This window comes from Hippopotamus amphibius, chromosome 16 (genome assembly GCF_030028045.1).
Source record: "Hippopotamus amphibius kiboko isolate mHipAmp2 chromosome 16, mHipAmp2.hap2, whole genome shotgun sequence".
Classification (NCBI taxonomy): Eukaryota; Metazoa; Chordata; class Mammalia; order Artiodactyla; family Hippopotamidae; genus Hippopotamus; species Hippopotamus amphibius.
In genome coordinates, this window is record NC_080201.1 from 18,959,123 (window position 1) to 18,977,383 (window position 18,261).

At 45.3% G+C, this 18,261-nt stretch overlaps 2 protein-coding genes across 6 annotated transcripts in view; one reads left to right on the forward strand and one right to left on the reverse strand.

Annotated features, from left to right (window-relative positions):
* Window positions 1–845: 845 nt before the first annotated feature.
* Window positions 846–4,573, forward strand: TPPP3 (tubulin polymerization promoting protein family member 3). 5 transcript variants are annotated; one of them, XM_057712092.1, is made up of 5 exons: window positions 874–994; window positions 3,162–3,325; window positions 3,451–3,644; window positions 3,757–3,910; window positions 4,026–4,573. In XM_057712092.1, exons 3-5 carry the CDS (start codon window positions 3,457–3,459, stop codon window positions 4,212–4,214), a joined length of 531 nt encoding a protein of 176 aa, XP_057568075.1. In that variant the 5' UTR covers window positions 874–994; window positions 3,162–3,325; window positions 3,451–3,456; the 3' UTR covers window positions 4,215–4,573. The 5 variants fall into 5 exon arrangements, with proteins under 5 accessions (XP_057568073.1, XP_057568076.1, XP_057568075.1 ...); XM_057712091.1 differs by having other exon boundaries at window positions 880–984; XM_057712090.1 differs by lacking the exon at window positions 3,162–3,325 and having other exon boundaries at window positions 846–984.
* Window positions 4,574–8,393: 3,820 nt separating this feature from the next.
* The window catches only part of LRRC36 (leucine rich repeat containing 36), a 52,608-nt gene continuing 42,740 nt past the window's right edge, over window positions 8,394–18,261 (reverse strand). The window contains exons 10-14 of the mRNA XM_057712192.1: window positions 15,789–15,954; window positions 14,544–14,689; window positions 13,627–13,750; window positions 10,637–10,751; window positions 8,394–8,721 (exon numbers count right to left, since the gene is read on the reverse strand). Of these exons, the coding sequence (XP_057568175.1) occupies window positions 8,496–8,721; window positions 10,637–10,751; window positions 13,627–13,750; window positions 14,544–14,689; window positions 15,789–15,954 (777 nt within the window). The 3' untranslated portion in view covers window positions 8,394–8,495. The remainder of the gene's footprint in view (window positions 8,722–10,636; window positions 10,752–13,626; window positions 13,751–14,543; window positions 14,690–15,788; window positions 15,955–18,261) is intronic.

An 18,261-nucleotide genomic window follows, 5' to 3' on the forward strand; every position in this document is an offset into this window, starting at 1 on the left:
AATGGCACAGGCCCTCCTGGATCCGGACCATTGCCAGTCAGCCAAGGGGCAGAGGGTGAGGTGGGTCGCCCCCGTACGTTGGGTGCCCACCCAAATTGTCATATGGAGAAGCTGGGCTCCTGGTTGGGAAAGGTCCTGGAAGCTGCCTGGAAGGGGTTATTTTTCTTGAAGATAGGGTTTGCACTTGGAGAGAGGAGGGGAAGCAGGCTTTGGGCTCTGGGGGCAGCAGCGGAAGCAGAGACTGGGAAGCTAACACCGGGTGGGTTGGGAGTAAATGAGGACGCAGACCCAGGAGGTCCAGGAGCTTTTTTCTGGCGGCTGGACCGACGTCGATATACCAGGATTTGGGGGCTGGCACCCGTGATTCGTTCATTGTCCCCTCACGCCCCCAGTGACCCGGAGTTGTGACCTGGGATACCATATGTTCATTGGAGAGCTGTGGTCTTGAGCCAGCTCTAGACCCCACTGTCACTAAGGGAAGGAATCTTCCCACTCCTCTGCCCGCCTTCCCACCCCCACTCCCCCCCCCCCCCCCAAAGGCTTTCGGTTGCTGCTCTGGGAAGCTGCATCACCCATGGTGGCGGGGACCAGCTTTGAACTTTGGGCGGAGCCCAGGATGGGGGCCATCCGAGAACGTCCAGAACTATAAAGTTCTGATCTCCCCGCCACAGTGCAGCCCCGGGAGCAGCGCGGTGAGGCTATCGCAGCAGCTCCGCCCCTGCGGAGCGCGGAGAGGGCGGGGTCGGGTAGGTGGAGCCAGTGTGACCTTGGTCACTCTCCCGCCGAGACAGCCCTGGGGGTGGGACTCGCCGTCTCTATGGAGACCGAGAAACAAGGGATAATACGGCGGAACCGCCCGGGCTGCAGTCCCGCCCCAGAGCCGGCAGGGAGCAGAGCTGCGGAGCCGCCTAGTCTCCTGCGTCCATCGGTCCATTCTTGCGTCCTTTCTGTCCATCGAACGCGCACTGCAGGAGCAGCCACCAGGTAGAAGCCGGTAGGAGACCCCGGCGGCGACCATTCTAATCAGTATCCTGCACGATAAGAAGGTGGTGGGGTGGGAGCGGCCTGGGAGGGGTCCCAACCCCGGATGGTACCGAGCTGAGGACACCAGCTGAGCGGCTCTGCCCTGGGCCTAAGCGTTCCACCCCCACCCCCAACTCCTTGCTGATTGATGGCTCCAGCTGTCCCAGCGGGAGCGAGCAGTGGCCTGCAGACCCCTGGGACTAGCGCCTGTAACTTGGCCCTACCTGGTCAGCCTGAAATTACCAAGAATCCATCTTCCCACAGACAGGAGTGAGCACCGGTGCAGGGTTCTGCTAGGCCCCTGGGACAAGCATCCTGTGGCACTCATGCTCCCCAGACTTTCTCCTTGGTGAACAAAGTGGTCTCCTTCAGATCCCTGGTAGGAGACTGAGCGTAGGAAGAGGGAAGGGGAATGCTGTTTGAAAGGGATTCTGGGCCCACAGAGTCGCTGCAATGTAGGGACTGTGGGTGCTCCCAGTTCCAGAAACTGCAACTTAGGGATGGGTCAGTGTGGTGACTGGGGTAGGGTTTTCAGTGTTAAGGCCAGTGTAGTGGAAGGGGGGTAGGCAGGCAGGCATTCAGGCTGTGGTCACTGGAGGCTCTATTACAAAAGGGAGAGGTGGAAGGTAGTTGCTGAGGACACAACTGAGGGTGTGGTCAGGAGGCTGCAATGGAGGAGGTGGGTGCGCTCAGGGAGTCTCAACACAGGGGTGTCTCAGCATAGTACCTGGGAGTCTGGAAATGCAAGTCTGTGGGTGTGTGGACAAGAGGGGTTGTAGAGGGTGTGGTCAGAGGCTGCAGGTGTGTGGAAAGAGACTGAGTTCTGAGGCTGTGGTTAGGGGTCTCAGTAAGGGCTGTGGGTGTGTGGATGGGGGACCCAGTCCCAGGGCTTTTTGTGTATGGATGGAGGCGGCTGCGGTACAGGGCTGAGGGTGTGGTCAGGGAGGCCTCTGTACCAGGCTGTGTTACATGGAGGGAGTTTCAGTGCAGGGCTGAGGGTGTGGTCGGGGACTGTAGTGGGGGCTGTGGGAGAGTGTGGGGAAGACTCTTTAGTGCAGGGCTAAGGGTATTATTGGGGGGCCTCGGTACAGGGCTGTTAGTATATGTGTGGGGTGTGGATGCTGAAGAAATGGTCTGGGCCCTCAGTCCCAGGGCTGTGGGTGTGGTCAGGGGACTGCAGTGAAGTGTCGGGGTGGGGGGCACTTCAGTGCAGGGCTGGTATGGTCAGGGGTGTCCTAGTACCAGGTTAAGGGTGTGGTCAGTGGGAATAAGGCCAACGATATGGAGGACCAGGGTGAGTGCACACAGCTGTGGGAGTGTGGACTAGTGTGGTGGTGCTCAGGGTGTGGCCAGGAGGCCTCCAAGGAGGGCTGAAGGTGTAGATATTGGGGAAGTGTGCTTTAGTGCAGAGTGTAGATGTGAGGATTACAGGGCCAAGGCCACAGTCTCACTTGCCAACATGTCTCCAGGGGCTCATAACTTTACAACCCCCACTCAGACTAGCCCCCCAATCTCCTGTTTCTCCTAAACTCCACAAACTGGGAGGTTACAGACCCAGTGGCTGGCAAGGGGCCAGGAAGCCACGGTTGTGCCCCAGGCGCTGGGAGTGCTGGTGTGCCCCACCCGTGAGCCCATTCTCCAGCCCAACCCAGCCCAGCAGCACTGGGAGCTTCTCCCTGAGCTGCCCTGACACCATCCTGCCCTTAGCAACATTCTCCAAGCAGCACCACCCTCCCTTAGCAACTGTCTCCAGGCTTCACAAACTGTGGCCAGGCCAGCCCCAAGTTCCCCCTTCTCTCATGTTTTTGTTTAACAGCAAATAGTAACAAGGTCCCAGCTGGGTTAGCTGTACCCCTGCCTAGGGCACTCACCCCTGCCTGTGCTCTGGCTCCCTTCTCACCCTGGACTGGGTCTTGCTGGGTCCTCATGACCCTGACAGAGACACTGTCCTCACTAAATACCTGCCCAACCAGCAGCCTGGCCTGGTTCTGACCTAGCTTGGCATGGAACTCCCAGGGAGGGGGCCTGCTCTGCCACCCTCACTTCCACCCAAGCAGGCCTTGTGCCAGGGCCAGACAAAGCCATGGCCCCAGCTGCTGCCCTCACAGTTTTTCTGGACAGTGCCACTCTGTTCCCAGCCTGGTGTGAGCATCATGACTTCATCTTCTGAACTCCACTATGAGCCAGGCTGGCATTAAGGGACAGGACCTTTCCTCTCGGGGCTCTTCCTCACGGCTCTGGGGCCCAGTCAGGCACTGAGTGCTGGTCCCTCTCCCCCAGGAGCTCCATCTCCAGCTCTGTGGTACGTGGCAGAAGTGCCTACAACTTCAACCTTCCAGGTTTTGAGGTAGAGGCGGTGGTGCTCTGTGCCTTGGGGAGAGAGGGGGAGAACTTGGCTGGGAGGTGACCAAGGTGGGTCCCTAACAGGGTGGCATGGCAGCGAGCACAGACGTGGCTGGGCTGGAGGAAAGCTTCCGCAAGTTTGCCATCCATGGTGATCCCAAGGCCAGTGGGCACGAGATGAACGGCAAGAACTGGGCCAAGCTGTGCAAGGACTGCAAGGTGGCTGACGGAAAGGCCGTGACAGGGACTGATGTCGACATCGTCTTCTCCAAAGTCAAGTGAGCCCCAGGCATTCCCTGCTTCTGATGTTTTCAGAAGGGAAACTGGGGGGCTGGAACCAGGGAGGATGTGGAGAAGGGGGAAAACTCATGGTGTCCATATACCTGGCAGGGGGAAGTCTGCCCGGGTCATCAACTATGAGGAGTTCAAGAAAGCCCTAGAAGAGCTGGCACCCAAGCGATTCAAGGGGAAGAGCAAGGAAGAGGCCTTTGATGCCATCTGCCAGCTGGTGGCAGGCAAGGAACCAGCCAATGTGGGTGTAACTGTAAGTGCCCTGATGGTTTCGGGTGGCCACTGAGAGGGGTGTGGGGAATCTTGGCTGGGGTTGGAAGGGCTGGGCTCTCTAACCAGGTACCCCTGGGGGAACTCTGTCCAAACAGAAAGCAAAAACAGGGGGTGCTGTGGAACGGCTGACCGACACCAGCAAGTACACGGGCTCCCACAAGGAACGCTTTGATGAGAGTGGCAAGGGGAAGGGCATTGCTGGGCGGCAGGACATCCTGGATGACAGTGGCTATGTGAGTGCCTACAAGAATGCAGGTACCTATGATGCCAAGGTGAAGAAGTGAGGCCTGGGAAGGCCCCCCAGCATGGCTGCCCCTGCCAGCGGCTCAGGCCTGGGCCTAAGGGGCACGTGGAGCAAGAGAGCCCAGTCCCCTCCTTGCTGGATCTGCCACCCAGCGTTTCCTGCCCAGCCCTACGGGGCCAGCCCACCAGGCCTCTAACCCAGACTGCTCTGCGTCCCCTTCCCCATTTTCTTTCCTCCTCGACTTCTATCCGTCTGCGGAGAGTCGTGCCTATAGCCTCACCACCCCAACCTAGCCCCGGGCATGGCTAACCCCTGCCTGCTTGCCTCATATTTAAGCTGCTGCTCTGGCCAAGTGCCTAATTCTTACCCGGACCTCAATAAAGACACCTTTTGTACCAATATGGCCTGGTCAGGTATATGACAACAGGGTAATGACATTCACACCCTGATGACCCCTCAGTGTCATCAACCCCTTCCATGTTACACTCTGCTGATTCTTCCATTGGGAGCCCTGCCCAGAAAACGATACATACCAGGCCCTTTTCATTAGCACAGAGCCAGGCTGCCTGAGGATGCTCCACAGGGAAATCAAAAGCCTTTTACCTCAGCCCTGACCTAGAGTTCTGACATCATGGCTGCCTTCCCGCAACTGGGGCCTCAGTCTTGGCCTCTCTACTTTCATAGTGGGGGGTGGGGGGTGGGGTGGGGAGTTGGGGTGGGTGGGTGATGAGACAGCAAACTCAGCCTGGGCTAAGCATTAGTGGGGCCCAGTGCCAGGCCTCAGCTCTAAGCTTGCTGACAGGTCTCCACTCCAGGGGGCCACCAAGGCAAATCATTTTGGGCTGCATCTTAGAATATCAGAAAATGCAAAACCAGAAAGAACCTTAGACAGTAGACAGTTTAACTGCCAATTCTATAGCTGAAGAAACTCAAGGCCCAGAGAGTGAAGGGGCTTCTGCAGAATAGAGGCCAGAACCATGCCTCTTGCCCCCCTGGCCAGGCTCTTTCTAACACAGCAAGCCTCAACACTGATTTCCAAAAATGAGGTTGGATGGCCAGCAATAGAACTTGGCACCCAACATCAGTCTCTGACAGGTGAGCAGGGTGTCCAACAGTGAAGGGGCCTCTTCTTACCAATTCCCTCCCATCTGTCTATCATCCCGGGTGGGGGTGGGGTCTCTCTCTGATCCTGAGAACTCCTGGGAGCTTCCAGATCAACATTTTCTCCCCTCTGAGGTTCTCAGTGTCAGGCCAGAGTTATTCCCAAGTCTAAGGCTTTGGGGACAACTCTCCCTCCTTCCTGCTAACAAGTGGGCTGGATGGAACTTAGGGACTGCCCAGGAGAGGGCAGCTCCCAAGAGTGCTAGAAAAGGGTTAAAAGGCACATATTCACAAATATTTTCTTTCTTGACCCAGATAACAAAGTAAAGCAGCACAACCATTTATCCCCTCATCCCTTGGGCTATTCTGGGATGTTCCTGGCCCAAGTTGCCCTTGAGCCCAAAGTCACCTGGAGTGGGGGTATAGAGGGGTAGTGTGGTTTGGAACAGAGATGCTGGGGGGTGAGGTGAGAATTAGAGAGCAGAGATCATCACCTGGTCACAGCAGAGCCTTGCCTAATGGCTGACAGCTGTGGGATCCTCCTGACTCCGCTGACCTTGCATTGCTCAGGCAAGAGTTTCAGAGAGTTCTATCTCCCCTACCAGCAAATAGTAAGAGGAATACTTTCTCCAGCCCTGAGGAATTAGTTTAAATTGCAAGCTTCCTTAAATGAGCATAACAGGAGTGAAGCCCAAATCCTGCAAATTGGCCTTGTCCGGGTTATTAAGCTATTAAGCTGCAGGTGAGATTACCATCCAGTGCATATGGGAGCAGCAGCTTGGCCCCTCCTATGACTGGCAGTGTGGCTTAGAGGAGCCCAGGGAGAGAACTGCCCCGGTCCCGAAACTCCACCTTTGTAGGAGTAAAGCCCCCTCTTCTTAAAAAGTGGTTATGGAGCTTAAGGGAAATCAAGGCCCACCCAGAGCCAGGAAGACCCTTAGTCTAGCAGAATCTGGTTCATAGCAGTGACTGCCCAAACAATGCCACTTCAGCCCTTCAGTTATCACTGCTCCACTCCCCACAGCCTCCTCATGGTGGAAAGCTTTGGGTACCCTTGCTAGCAAAGCCAGTTTGGTGAGAGAGAGGTTAGGATCTATGGGATGGAGCCATTAAAACCCTCTACGTATAGTTGGTGGGAAGGCCAAACCTGTCAAAGGGGCCCTGCCTCTCCTTTGGGGCACAGAACTTCCCTGAGGACCTGTTTTCCATGCCAGCCACTTTCAGTGACAATAGAATATGGCGTGGAAGGTCACTTAATCTGGGTCAGGCTCTTTGCTCTTCCTTAGAGATATCCTGAATAGGTTCTGGGCTGGCATTATCAGATGTTCATAGGAGAAGGAAGGGAGAGCTAAGTTGCAGAAAGAAGTGTGTTATCCCTGCCCCCACCTCCCCCACCCCCCATCAGCTGTCCAGTAAGTTGGCCTGTACACTGGACTGGGACCATGAAATTTGACCACGCAGGGCTGTAAGGCTACTGGCTAAGGCTACCCTACCTGGGCAAGGCTTAGGCTCTTTGGTGGCCTCTCAGTGGGGCCAAGACAGGCCCAGGAAAGTAGGGAGGGGAGCTGTTCTTACTGACACTTCCACAGAAAACAAGCTCACTCTAGCTCCCTCAGGGCCATGCAGCTCAAAGAAACTTGTAGCTCCTCTGTGTGTGCTCCTTTCGGGAACCCACATAAAATCAAGAGATCTGTAGATTTCATTTATAACTTAGAGATGTGTGATCTCAGTTGTGATCTTCATGTCTCATTATTACAGCAATAGCTCTCCTTCCCTGCACAGCATCTGGGTCAGGGGAGCAAATAAGTTTCTAATCTTTCCTGCCTCTCTCTCTGCCATGACCCCGAAGATGAAAGAAGTACCATATGACATTAGGTTGACAGTGCTTTGCCCTCTACAGCTCTCTGGCAACTTTAGCTACTTGGGCAACCTTAAAGCAGAAACATACTTAGAGACACTATTGATGCCTAATCAATCAAGATTAAAGAAAAGATTGATCCTCAGTCTGAAATACAAGGTACTCACGTATAAAGTGGATGCTGAGCCTACGGCTAACTTTCAGAAGCCTCTGGTCTGGACTGCGCCAGCCCCCCCCTCTCATATCTCTAGCTCCTCTCTGGTCGAGCCCATCCCACACAGCCAGACGTCAATCTAGTCTTCTTACAGAGGAAGCTCCTCAAACACAAATCTACTACGCGTCTGCCTTCCCAGTTTAAAATTTTTAAGGAGCCATGCAACCTAGCTCCTGTGTATCTCCTCTCAGGCCCTCCGTTCCCTGAAAGGACCGTGTTCCTTCCCATTTCATGGCCTTTGCTTATGCTATTTCTCTCTGCAGCTCTCCCCACTGCCTCTGCCCTCAGTCCTGTGCTTTGTCTGGTGACGTGCTATTCAATTCTTCAGGTCTTGGTTGAAAGATCATTTCTTTAGGGGACATCTTCCTGACATCACACCTCCCTCCCAGGCTAGGACTGGTCCCCCAGTTATATAATGTCAAGGCACCATGACCTACATCTTCCCTGTCCGGTGATCCCTTTGGGGGCCCCAGACTCTTCTACTCTGTACTCTTGGCCTAGGAGTCTCTGCACCCCCTCTGCTTGGTACCATTGTACTTATTCTGCAAGCTTCCACTCAAATAAGTCCTCACTGACGCCTTCTCCAATTCTCCAGAGTAGGAATTACCTACTCTCTGTCTTTCCAGGGTCTTCAGGCTTTCATTTAGGCCTGTTTGGAACCAATGGCAAGCTTTGAGCTCTGTCATACAACTAAACTGTTGACTGCTCCAGGGAAGACACCAGACCTTGGTCACCTTTTCACTATGGTGGGAGGAAACCCAAAATGCATTTGATGAACTGATCAATATTCTCCGAAATTTCTTCTAACACAAAACATACCTGACCATGGATGTTCTTTTTTAACTTCCTAGTACACAATTTCAGCTGACACTTGGGAAAAATGTCTAGTGTTTTTTTCTTTTTGACGTTTTCAGCCAAATGTTTCTATGTGATATAACGCCTAGGACTAAGTGCCAACTATTTATGTGAGCAGAAGGAAAGAATGACTTGATGGGAGGAGATAAAAAGAGAAATAAAAAGAAGGACCAATATGGTGTAATTAAAATAAGATTCTTTTCTTAATCTTGTGGGTAAATACCACCATGCTAGTGGCAATGACACTGAGAGCCCCGGGGCTGAGAGGGTAGCTACAAAGAAGGTGTTCAGTGCTAGCTCCATAGACTAGGCTCCGGGACAGAGTCTGAAACATTCTGTATTAGATACTGACCCGTATCACGTGCCACTGGTGAGGAGGAAGACAGCATGCTTTTTCCAAAGGGCGATGATCTCCCCAAATGATGACTCTTCTCAGGAGGCAGGAGTGCTTTCCCAGAATAACCTTTTTGCTCTTTATTCAGCTGCTGCAGCAGATACTCATTAGTTACCACCAGGGATCTGAGGCATGGGGGAAAAAGACAGTCATGAAGTCATAAAAGCAAAGTAGATGCCATTCAGACCTGAAATGTTTGCTAAAGATAAATGTAAAATGAAGTAACATCTTTAAATAGAAAGAACTGTCCGATTTATGAGTGGGTTATTTTAAAAGCAGGCCGACAGTTTCTTTATTCATTACAATTCTGTTTGATTATGTTCCAGACTGATTATAGCAGTAACATAGTTCACACTTTACATAGTGATTATTCTATTCTTTCCAAAGCACTTTCATGATGAAGTAAGGGAGACTGACACCTGACCAGGCCTCCAGTTTCTATCCCCAAATCTTAATTTCTACTTCTAATCTATCCTGCCCCTGCAATTAAACTAATGGTGCTGGTCATGACTATATTCTTGGACTCCGTATTACCATGTAATGTTAGAAGCTATCAGAGACTGCCTCTCCCCACCAAAGAAGATGCATGCACAATGCTATTCACTGCAGCACTGTTTGTAACAGCAAGATACTGTCAACCTAAATGTTCATCAGTAGAGGACTAATTAAATACACACACAGTGGAGTCCTATGCATGTATAAAAGGAGTGAGAACTAACTCTATACACCACTGTGAAATGATTTCTAAGATAAAATGTTAAAGCAACAATATACCTCTTTTTATATAATAGAGGGGGACTATAAATACACACCCACACCTGCAGTGGAAGGCTAGTGGGAGGGAAGGAAAGGATAGAGGAGACAGGTAAGGAAGCTAGATTCGTCTGAATTTATCTGATTTTGTAGATCTGACTTTGTGACAATGTAAGTTTTACATAATTATACACAAGATTAAATCAAAATAACAAAAACATTCCCTATCAATCAAAAACAAAATGAAACAAATTGAACCTGTATATTGAATTTATGGTTTAACAACACACAGAAGAATTATTTCAAGTTACTCTAAAATATAGCATCACTAAAGATATATACCTTAATGTTCTCCAAGTGTAGTTCCCAGGCCAGAAGCAACAGCATCACCTGGAAACTTACTAGAAATGCAAATTCTCAGTTCCCAACCCAGATCTGCTGAATCAGAAACTGTGGGGGTGAGACCCAGCAATCTGTAGTTCAGCAAGTTTTTCCATTGATTCTGATACACACCCAAGTTTGAGGACCATGAATTTATGCTCTTCACTCTACTTTTGTGTATGCTTGAAATAACTACAATGAAAAGTTAAACAAACAAACAAAAAAGCCAGCCAGAATGGATCTGGGTTGAATCTTCTGAATATAAAGCTATTCCAAGGAAAATAAGGAAGTGAAGTTTGAGGCTGAAGGCTTGGGGATGGAGTTCTATTTACGTTTCATTGAAGATCCTAGTAAAGGTGTTTGGCAAATCAAAATTTCAAGGGCTTCTCTAAAAATGCCAATAATCTTGAGGCCTCTTTTGATTTGTCTAGCCTGCATCCTGAGGGTACTGTTCTTTGAGGAGGCTGATGTTATTGAGCTACTCTGAAGAGAACACATACACTGGATTCTTTCCCTATGTCTCTCTCTCTGAGTGTTCTTGACGTCTCTTCTGTGACCAATAGCAGGTAGGCATTTTCCAGAAGAGCAAGATGGTTGATTTTAGGGGTACACTGTGACCAAGGTAAGCTAGCTGACCCAAACAAGGGTCCTTTTGGATCCAGTGAGAAACTACTTATTATTGAGGTGTTGTAACCCACCAGCACCAGCAAAGATAATTAGTCCCTGGTGTGTTCTGGAAAACAGTATTTTGATCCCCTGAGCGAACTGGCCTGGATACAGGTGGTTTACACACAGATTAGAGCTAATCTGAAAAGTATATAGATATTAACTTGCCAAATAAAACAAAGAAGATAAAGGAAAGTACACATCTGCTTTCAGAAGCCAGCTAGATGGACCCAATCCTACCTCTGACTTTCGTGGAGAAGGGCCACTGTCTCCTCCAGCTTTTTCAGCTGGGCAAGCTCCTGGTTCAGGCAAGCCACCTGCATGTTCAGCTGTTGATTTTTGCGCAGAAGATCATCTACAAAGGTTACAGTAGCCAGGGATGAGAGGATTCCAAGAGGCTAGTCTTTGAGCAGAGCTTGAGTTGATCAGGTAGACATCTTGACGAATTGGGGGTCCCACTGTACCCACCTCCACACTCCGTTCACCATTCCCTCCCTTGGAGACAGCAGATTTGGTGGCAAGAATATAGGGTTTAATAACAGATATATCCGAATTAAAATTCAACCACGTAATCTTGCACATCTTAGTTCACTTTTGTGAGTTTTGCTAGAGCTAGTAACCCTGCCCCACAGCACTGTTATGAGGAGTCAGTGAGACACCTGAGCTCACATAGCATAGGCAGTCAACAGATATTAGGTCTCCCTGTATTCTCCATTTTAGTTCATGAATGCATGTCCTTCACTCTGTATGGAATATGTGAAAATATCTAGAACTGTCACACACATGGTAATAGCTCAATAAGTGCTTGCAGAAATTGGATTTGTGGCCAAGGCATTCACACCTAGCTTTCCAAATATGTTACCACTGCCTGAAATAATTAGGTAGGTAAAAGCACAGGAACTCTGGTCCTAAGCAAGTCAGTCTTCTAGAACAGAACTTAAACTTTAATGTGCTTACAAATCACCTGGAGATCTTGTTAAAAAACAGATTCTGATTCAGTAGGTCTGAGGTGAGGCCAAATATTCTATAGGTCTAACAAGCTCCCAGGTGACACTAATGTTGCTGACCTGTGGTTCACACTTTGAGCGGCAAGGTTCTGGAAGGTGGAAATCAGGGCTGCAACAGCTATATTTATCACCAGTAATCCAAAATAGAGTACTGGGCCTCATGGCTGATTGAAAATAGTTATCTAGTGAATAAACACCTATTTATTTTCAGTGCAGGTAAGTGGACACTGATGTCTTGATTATTCATGCTTATGAATATCAGATGATGATGAGATTCAACTCTGGAAATTCAGTGCTGATTTCCAAATCAAATTCCTCATACAAATCCAAATACCCATGTTTGTTTAGGGGTGCTGAGCTAGAAGTTTAAAGTCAAGGGTAGACTTTATCTACATAAACTATACTAATAATAAAGTAGTACAAGTCAAGAATTCAATGGGATATTATTTTTCACTTATCATAATGGCAAGAAAAATATAATACCCAGTGTTGGCAAGGGTGAAATGAAAAGGCATTCAAATATATACTTACTGCTGATGTGAGTGTAAACCTAATCCACCTTTCTTGGGAATGATTTGGCAATGTGTAACAAAAGCCTCAAAAATGTCCACATCTTTGACCCACTAATTCTACTTCTAGGAATGTCTCCTAGGAAAATAGCCTAAAATGTACACAAAGATTTATATACACAGATATTAATAGCTGCATTATTTATCACAGCATAAATATTAGGACTCTCAGCTCCATCAGAAGAAAGAGAATCTTAGATAAGTATTTTCACTTTAGGGTCTTTTATTTCAGCTCTTTTGAATGTTTGGAAATTCTTAGAATTAGATTTATAATATAAATAATGGTAATTTATAATAGCTAACATTAAAAACAACTATACAGAGGACTAAATAAATATGCTATGTTCATGTGTATTATAGGAAATGCCTATGCTATTAAATTTTTTTTTTTTTTTTTGGAAAAATATGACCACCTTTATTTTGGAAATTGATTATAGGCTTCATGTCTTCAGGAGGAATATGGCAATCTGGGATTATTCATATAGTAATTACATGTGTTTTGGACATTCTCTGTACCTGGCTTTCAATTTCTTCTCTATTTTTTTTTTTCCAATTTTTTTTTTTTTTGGGGGGTACACCAGGTTCAATCATCTGTTTTTATACACATATCCCCGTATTCCCTCCCTTCCTTGACTCCCCCCCTCGAGTCCCCCCACCCTCCCCTATGCTATTAAATTAATAACATTAGGCTATAGAAATCAGATTGCCTAGGGTAGAGAGTAGGAGAAACTGAATGTACAAGGGTTGAACTTTCTAGACTACAGAAGTATTCTCTATTTTGATTGGGATGGAATTAAATGAGTATCTATATATATCTGTCAAAACTCATCAAACTTAAAATGTGTGCATTTTGTTGTACATAAATTAGCTTTTAAAAATCAAGGACTTCCTAGGTGGCACAGTGGTAAAGAATCCACTGCCAATGCAGGGGACACGGGTTCAAGCCCTGCCCTGGGAAGATTCCACATGCCACAGCAACTAAGCCTGTGCACCACAACTATTGAGCCTGTGCTCTACAGCCCATGAGCCACAACTACTGAGCCCATGTACCGCAATTATTGAAGCTCACGTGCCTAGGGCCTGTGCTCCACAAAAAGAGAAGCTACTACAATGAGGAGCCTGTGCACCACAATGAAGAGTAGCCCCCACTCGCAACAACTAGAGAAAGCCTGTGTGCAGCAACGAAGACCCAATGCAGCCAATAAATAAATAAAACAAATAAATAAATTAAAAAAAATCAAGACACAACTTTTAATTCTGAGTTAAAAATATATGTATAGGCATATATGTATAGGTATATGGTGAAAGAAAATATACCAAAAACACTAATGGTGGTTATTTCTGGGTAGTGAGATTATATTTTCCCTATATTTTCCAAACTTTCTATAAAGAACACCATCTTCTGCTATAATCAGAAAAAACAAGTGTCACTCTCAAAAATAATGACAATAATAACATTATAAATGCTTTATACTGATAAAAGTAAACTCTTTTACTCTGGTAACTCAAATCACCTGCATTACAACTCTGAGACAAGATGATTGTTTCCATTTAGGAAGCCATGTGAGCTCTGGATGACGAAGCTCATTAAATGGGTCATCTATAAAGAAACGGCTGTCTTGGGGTGCACCACACATTGCTTTCCTGAACTTACCATAAGTGTGGGACTGGTACCCGCTCACAATCGAAGTGGCAGCACCTTCCTCCAACTGCTGGATTTTTTCTGACAGAATGAGGTTTTCCTCCAGCACTCTGACCAGTTTTTGCTTCAAAGTTTCCTTTAGATTAGAAAACAAAATACAAACAGATTAAGAATCTGAAATTCTGAGGAGTGCTTTTAGAAGACCGAAAGAATCTTTCCTCTGTTCAGAGATAAACTAAATGGAGGTCAGCATTTCTCTTTCTCACTAGAATTTTAATTCATTGGTAAACACAGCTCAAGTGCAGCAAGCAAATTTATTACATGCAATTGCAATCCTTCCTGTGAGTTATCCACTACTCTTATAGAACGAGTGGTTGTTTTGACAAGTGGCCAGCATTCTGAGTCACCTATCTAAAGTTTCTAGAAACTAAACTTGATGTCTGAAAATCCTCTAAAGTTAAGAAAAGGGGGATAAAAAAGCCTAAGAATATGAGTCCCTTCTTTCTCTCCCAGAGCCAGCAGCCTAATTCTTTAGGAATGGCCCCTGGTTTAGGGCTCTCCATCAGAAGGGAGGAAAGACAATCCCAGAGACATCTAACTTCCCTCATCTGAATCAAACCATAACCTTCAAGAACATGGTCCTAAATGTTTTCACTCTACAGCCTTTTATTTCTTTTTCCATTTCAAGTCTTTCCTTAGAATTTTTGGATTAGGGCTATGATTAGGGAGTCACCCCTGCAAAACCTCCAAGCTGTCCCTGCAAGTTTTGTGTTCCAGATTTGCTCAGAATGACTTTTCTGTATTTTGGTTCATAAACATCTAGGTGTTTGTGGTGATGATGATCTTTATGGCACAGAGTTGTTCTAGTCTTGCTGCCCTGTCCTTTTCTAGTAAAGGAAGAGTAGGAAAAGAAGAGGAGAGCAGCATACCATGTCATTAGGGACCAGCTGCCCCGTCTCCTTCAGTTCCATCTCCCTCCTGTGCGAGGCTTTTGATGTATCTTCAGGATGTGAGCGACACCACTGCTGAGAAGGAGCAGGGACTACCAAAGTCAGAAGCAGATCTCGGGCAGGACCTGCCAAAAATTCAGGTTGGGCACACAGGCCAATCTTAAAAGCTAAACCACAGGATTCCTAGTCAATAACTACCAGCTCTGTAGGACAAATAGGGTAATCTAGTATCTCCTTTTTACAAGAATCTAGTTAACTGGCTGTAAGAGATGTTTCATGATGGAGGTAAAAAATTGTATCCCACACCTATGGAGAAACAACAGCAGACCCTCATGAGTGCATGCTCTGGGCTACTATCTAATCACTGATGAGTGGCTCCTGGGGATAATTTCCTACAAAACAAGAGCAAAGCATCAATGTGGGAAGGAAAATAACTGGGCTAAGATTTCTTCTGCTGTGTGTCTCTTTAGAAATTAAAAAAGAAAAGTTAAGCCAGAACAACTTTAAAGTTTCTAGTTTTTACTTAAACTTTTACCACCACCAAAAGCTCCTTGAATTCGTCTTCCAATAAACAACAAATAAACACATGGGGACAATATTTGCAAACCTGTTTTTCCCCTAGTTCCTGAAAAAGAAGCCCTAAAAAAAGAGTCCAGGTCATCTAGCCTTTCAAGTTTCTCGAATCATAACATTTCAACAGGCATCTCAGAACTCTGATGATCAAACCCAATTTCTGTTGTATTTTTTTATCGGCATTTTCCTAAGGATCATAAAATCCTTTTGTAATCATTAACATGACCACGCTCTTTCTTATATCTCGTCGCTCAAAGACTACCAAGAAAAAGTTACAGGAAGAAAAAGACAAGTGGTACATGAGGGAAAAGTGCTGATAAAAACAACAGGGAAGGGAATTCCCTGGCGGTTCAGTGCTTCCACTGCTGCGGGCCGGGGTCTATCCCTGGTTGGGGAACTAAGATCACGCAAGCTGAGCTGTGCGGCCAAAAAAGAAAACAAACAAACAAATGAAAACAGGGAAGAAGAAGATTATAAGAAAAATGCAGATTTATTAATCACTGCGTGGCTGAGAAATTTTGGTAAGTGATCATGAAAACAATTTTCCCTGCAAGTGAAGGGGGCTGAGTGGCTTTTATCGGAACTAGAGCAGAAACAGAGCAGAAGCAAGGTCTGAGCCCTTCTCCAGGAACTGAGAATGCGCTCACTTACCGAGAAACTTCTTGTTGAGGAGGAGGGAGCCGGAGCCATTCCAGTGCTTATCCACAAGCTCCAGGAGCTGTCTGAGGACTGTGGCCACATGGGAGGTTCTGGCAGAGATTGGGGGACTGTGGTTTCCTGGCAAACCATGAAAACTGCCCAGGTCACTAGAGAGAGGCTCAAGAAAAAAAACCCCAAAACCCAATCATTTGTCATTCTTACACAATAAGGGAAGTAAAAATCCAGACATTTAAAGTGTTAACATTAAAAAAAAAGAGAAAAAAAAGAGAGTTGGTTTCATCTTTTAGTTTGGATTTGAATAGAATATTAATGTCCAAGGCAAACACAATAATATATACAAGGATAATTTCAAAGGTAATAGTATCTTCTATCATAATTTTCTGTAGAAATTTTCAGAAGAAAACAAAAAATGTTTTAACACCTATGTTTACGGCTCAATGTATTATGTAATATGGAAAGATTAAAAAGCAGAATATTTTTTAAGGTATATATCGTAAAATAAAATGGGGAGTAATTTAATAAAAGTTATAACTCATAAGCTTATATTTAGTATACTAACATATAACAAACATAAATATTCTATAACATTTTAAATGTTATGTTAAACGTTATTGTTGGACCCAGTACTAGAGATACTTTTTATTCAGTAAGAATCTTATGTATATAGATGTATAGGTAGAGTTCTCCAGTGAAACTCCCAATTGTTTTTCATTCATTCAGATATGATGTATATGTCTATTTATTTAATCATGTCTAAATGAATAAAAAACAATTGGGAATTTTACTGGACAGATCAATCTACCAATCTTTTCTGTAGGGTCTCAAGGGACTTTGAAAAAGCTGTTGTATATTAAAAACAGCCAAATTATTTCTCAATCCTTGGCTCTTTTAATATTAAAAACTATAGATGATTAATTAGCAATTTCTGTCATATCTGAAGCAGAACACCAGACCGTGATATTTATGACTTGAGTCACACATGTGACTAATAAGGAAAAGCATTACAAATGGGATAACTATTTATTCAACAGATCTGTACTGAACACTGATCATGTGCATTGAGAGTTCTACACAAGGACTGTGAGCATAAGAAGTAAAAGATGAGGTCCTTAAGAAGTTAACAACCTGATTAGGAAGAAAAGTCATATAAAAGCTGGTTACACTACAAGTCCACATTAGAGGATCTTGTCAAAAATGGATATTTACCGTCATTGGTTTTTCATGTATTGGTAATTCTGTGTGTGCATCACAGAGCTATTAGAAACACATATATGCCTTTACGTATTTTCTTTCATTTATCACAGTGTGGTGAGAGTGGGGGATAAGTTTTTTATGAACTTTGGAATAATTTTGTTATTTTTAATTTACAGCAAATTATGCCTCATGGCTTTTTAAAAAATCAATTTTTATAATTTGTCTATGATTCTAAAGTCAGTTGATCAAAAATAAATTTTTACAAATTCATGTTTGGTTTAATTTTGTGTGGTTTTTTAATATGGAATTATTTTTTTACAACTTTTAAAATGCTCTGCTGATTTATACCTTTCTAGAAACGGAACAGTGTATTTCTTTTATATTTATATTCAAACAGCTCTTTTACAACTTTTCATATAAAGAAACATAGTATCTAACAGGAAAAAAGAAATGGGAATTTTTAAGATAGTTCAGAAAGGTGCATTGAGATTTTAATTGCTATTTTAACAATGTGACATGAATAGAGGTGAAAAAATTTCCTAGAACATGTCTTTTTAATATAGCACCCAAATATCCTAAGTGTTGTTATACTTTTGCCCTAAATACATTAACACCAGTGCTCTTGTCTGGAAAAATAGGCATCAGGGGCTGATAATAGAAAACAAAAAAAAAGGACCAAAAAGTCAAAAACGTATTACAAGACTGCCCCCTTTGGTGTACAAAAATTATAACCATCTCCAAAGTTTTGAAAACTGAATAGAAAGTATTAAAGGGTAAAAAAACCAATCAACCAAACGACAACAAGACCCCCTTATAAGCCCATGTCAATGTGTAAAAAGATTTCCAACACCTGAAAAATAAGTGACTTGAAATAGTTGTTTTTGACCAACTCCCCTTTTCTCACAAGGCAGTAAATGATTAAATGAGAAATGATTCATATGACGAAGGTTACGGGTTCAGGGGAAGAGAATGCCCTGAGAGCTATAGTTTCTTTAACTCATGAGAAGAAGGCTTCATGATAGAAGGAGGACCTGGAGAAAAATTAATATTCAAACAGATGAGAGGAGAGAAGAAGGCATTCTCTATGGAGATGTACTCAAAGGCAGTGACAAAACAGTTACTGAGTAGGAACAACACTAACTATCATACTACAATTTTATAAAATGAATTATATTGTATATCTGGGAATGGTTCTTGATTTGCTGTTCATTCTCTGAACCAACTCTCAGCTAAAAATCCCTTGGATAATCTAATTCATTTTCTTAATCTA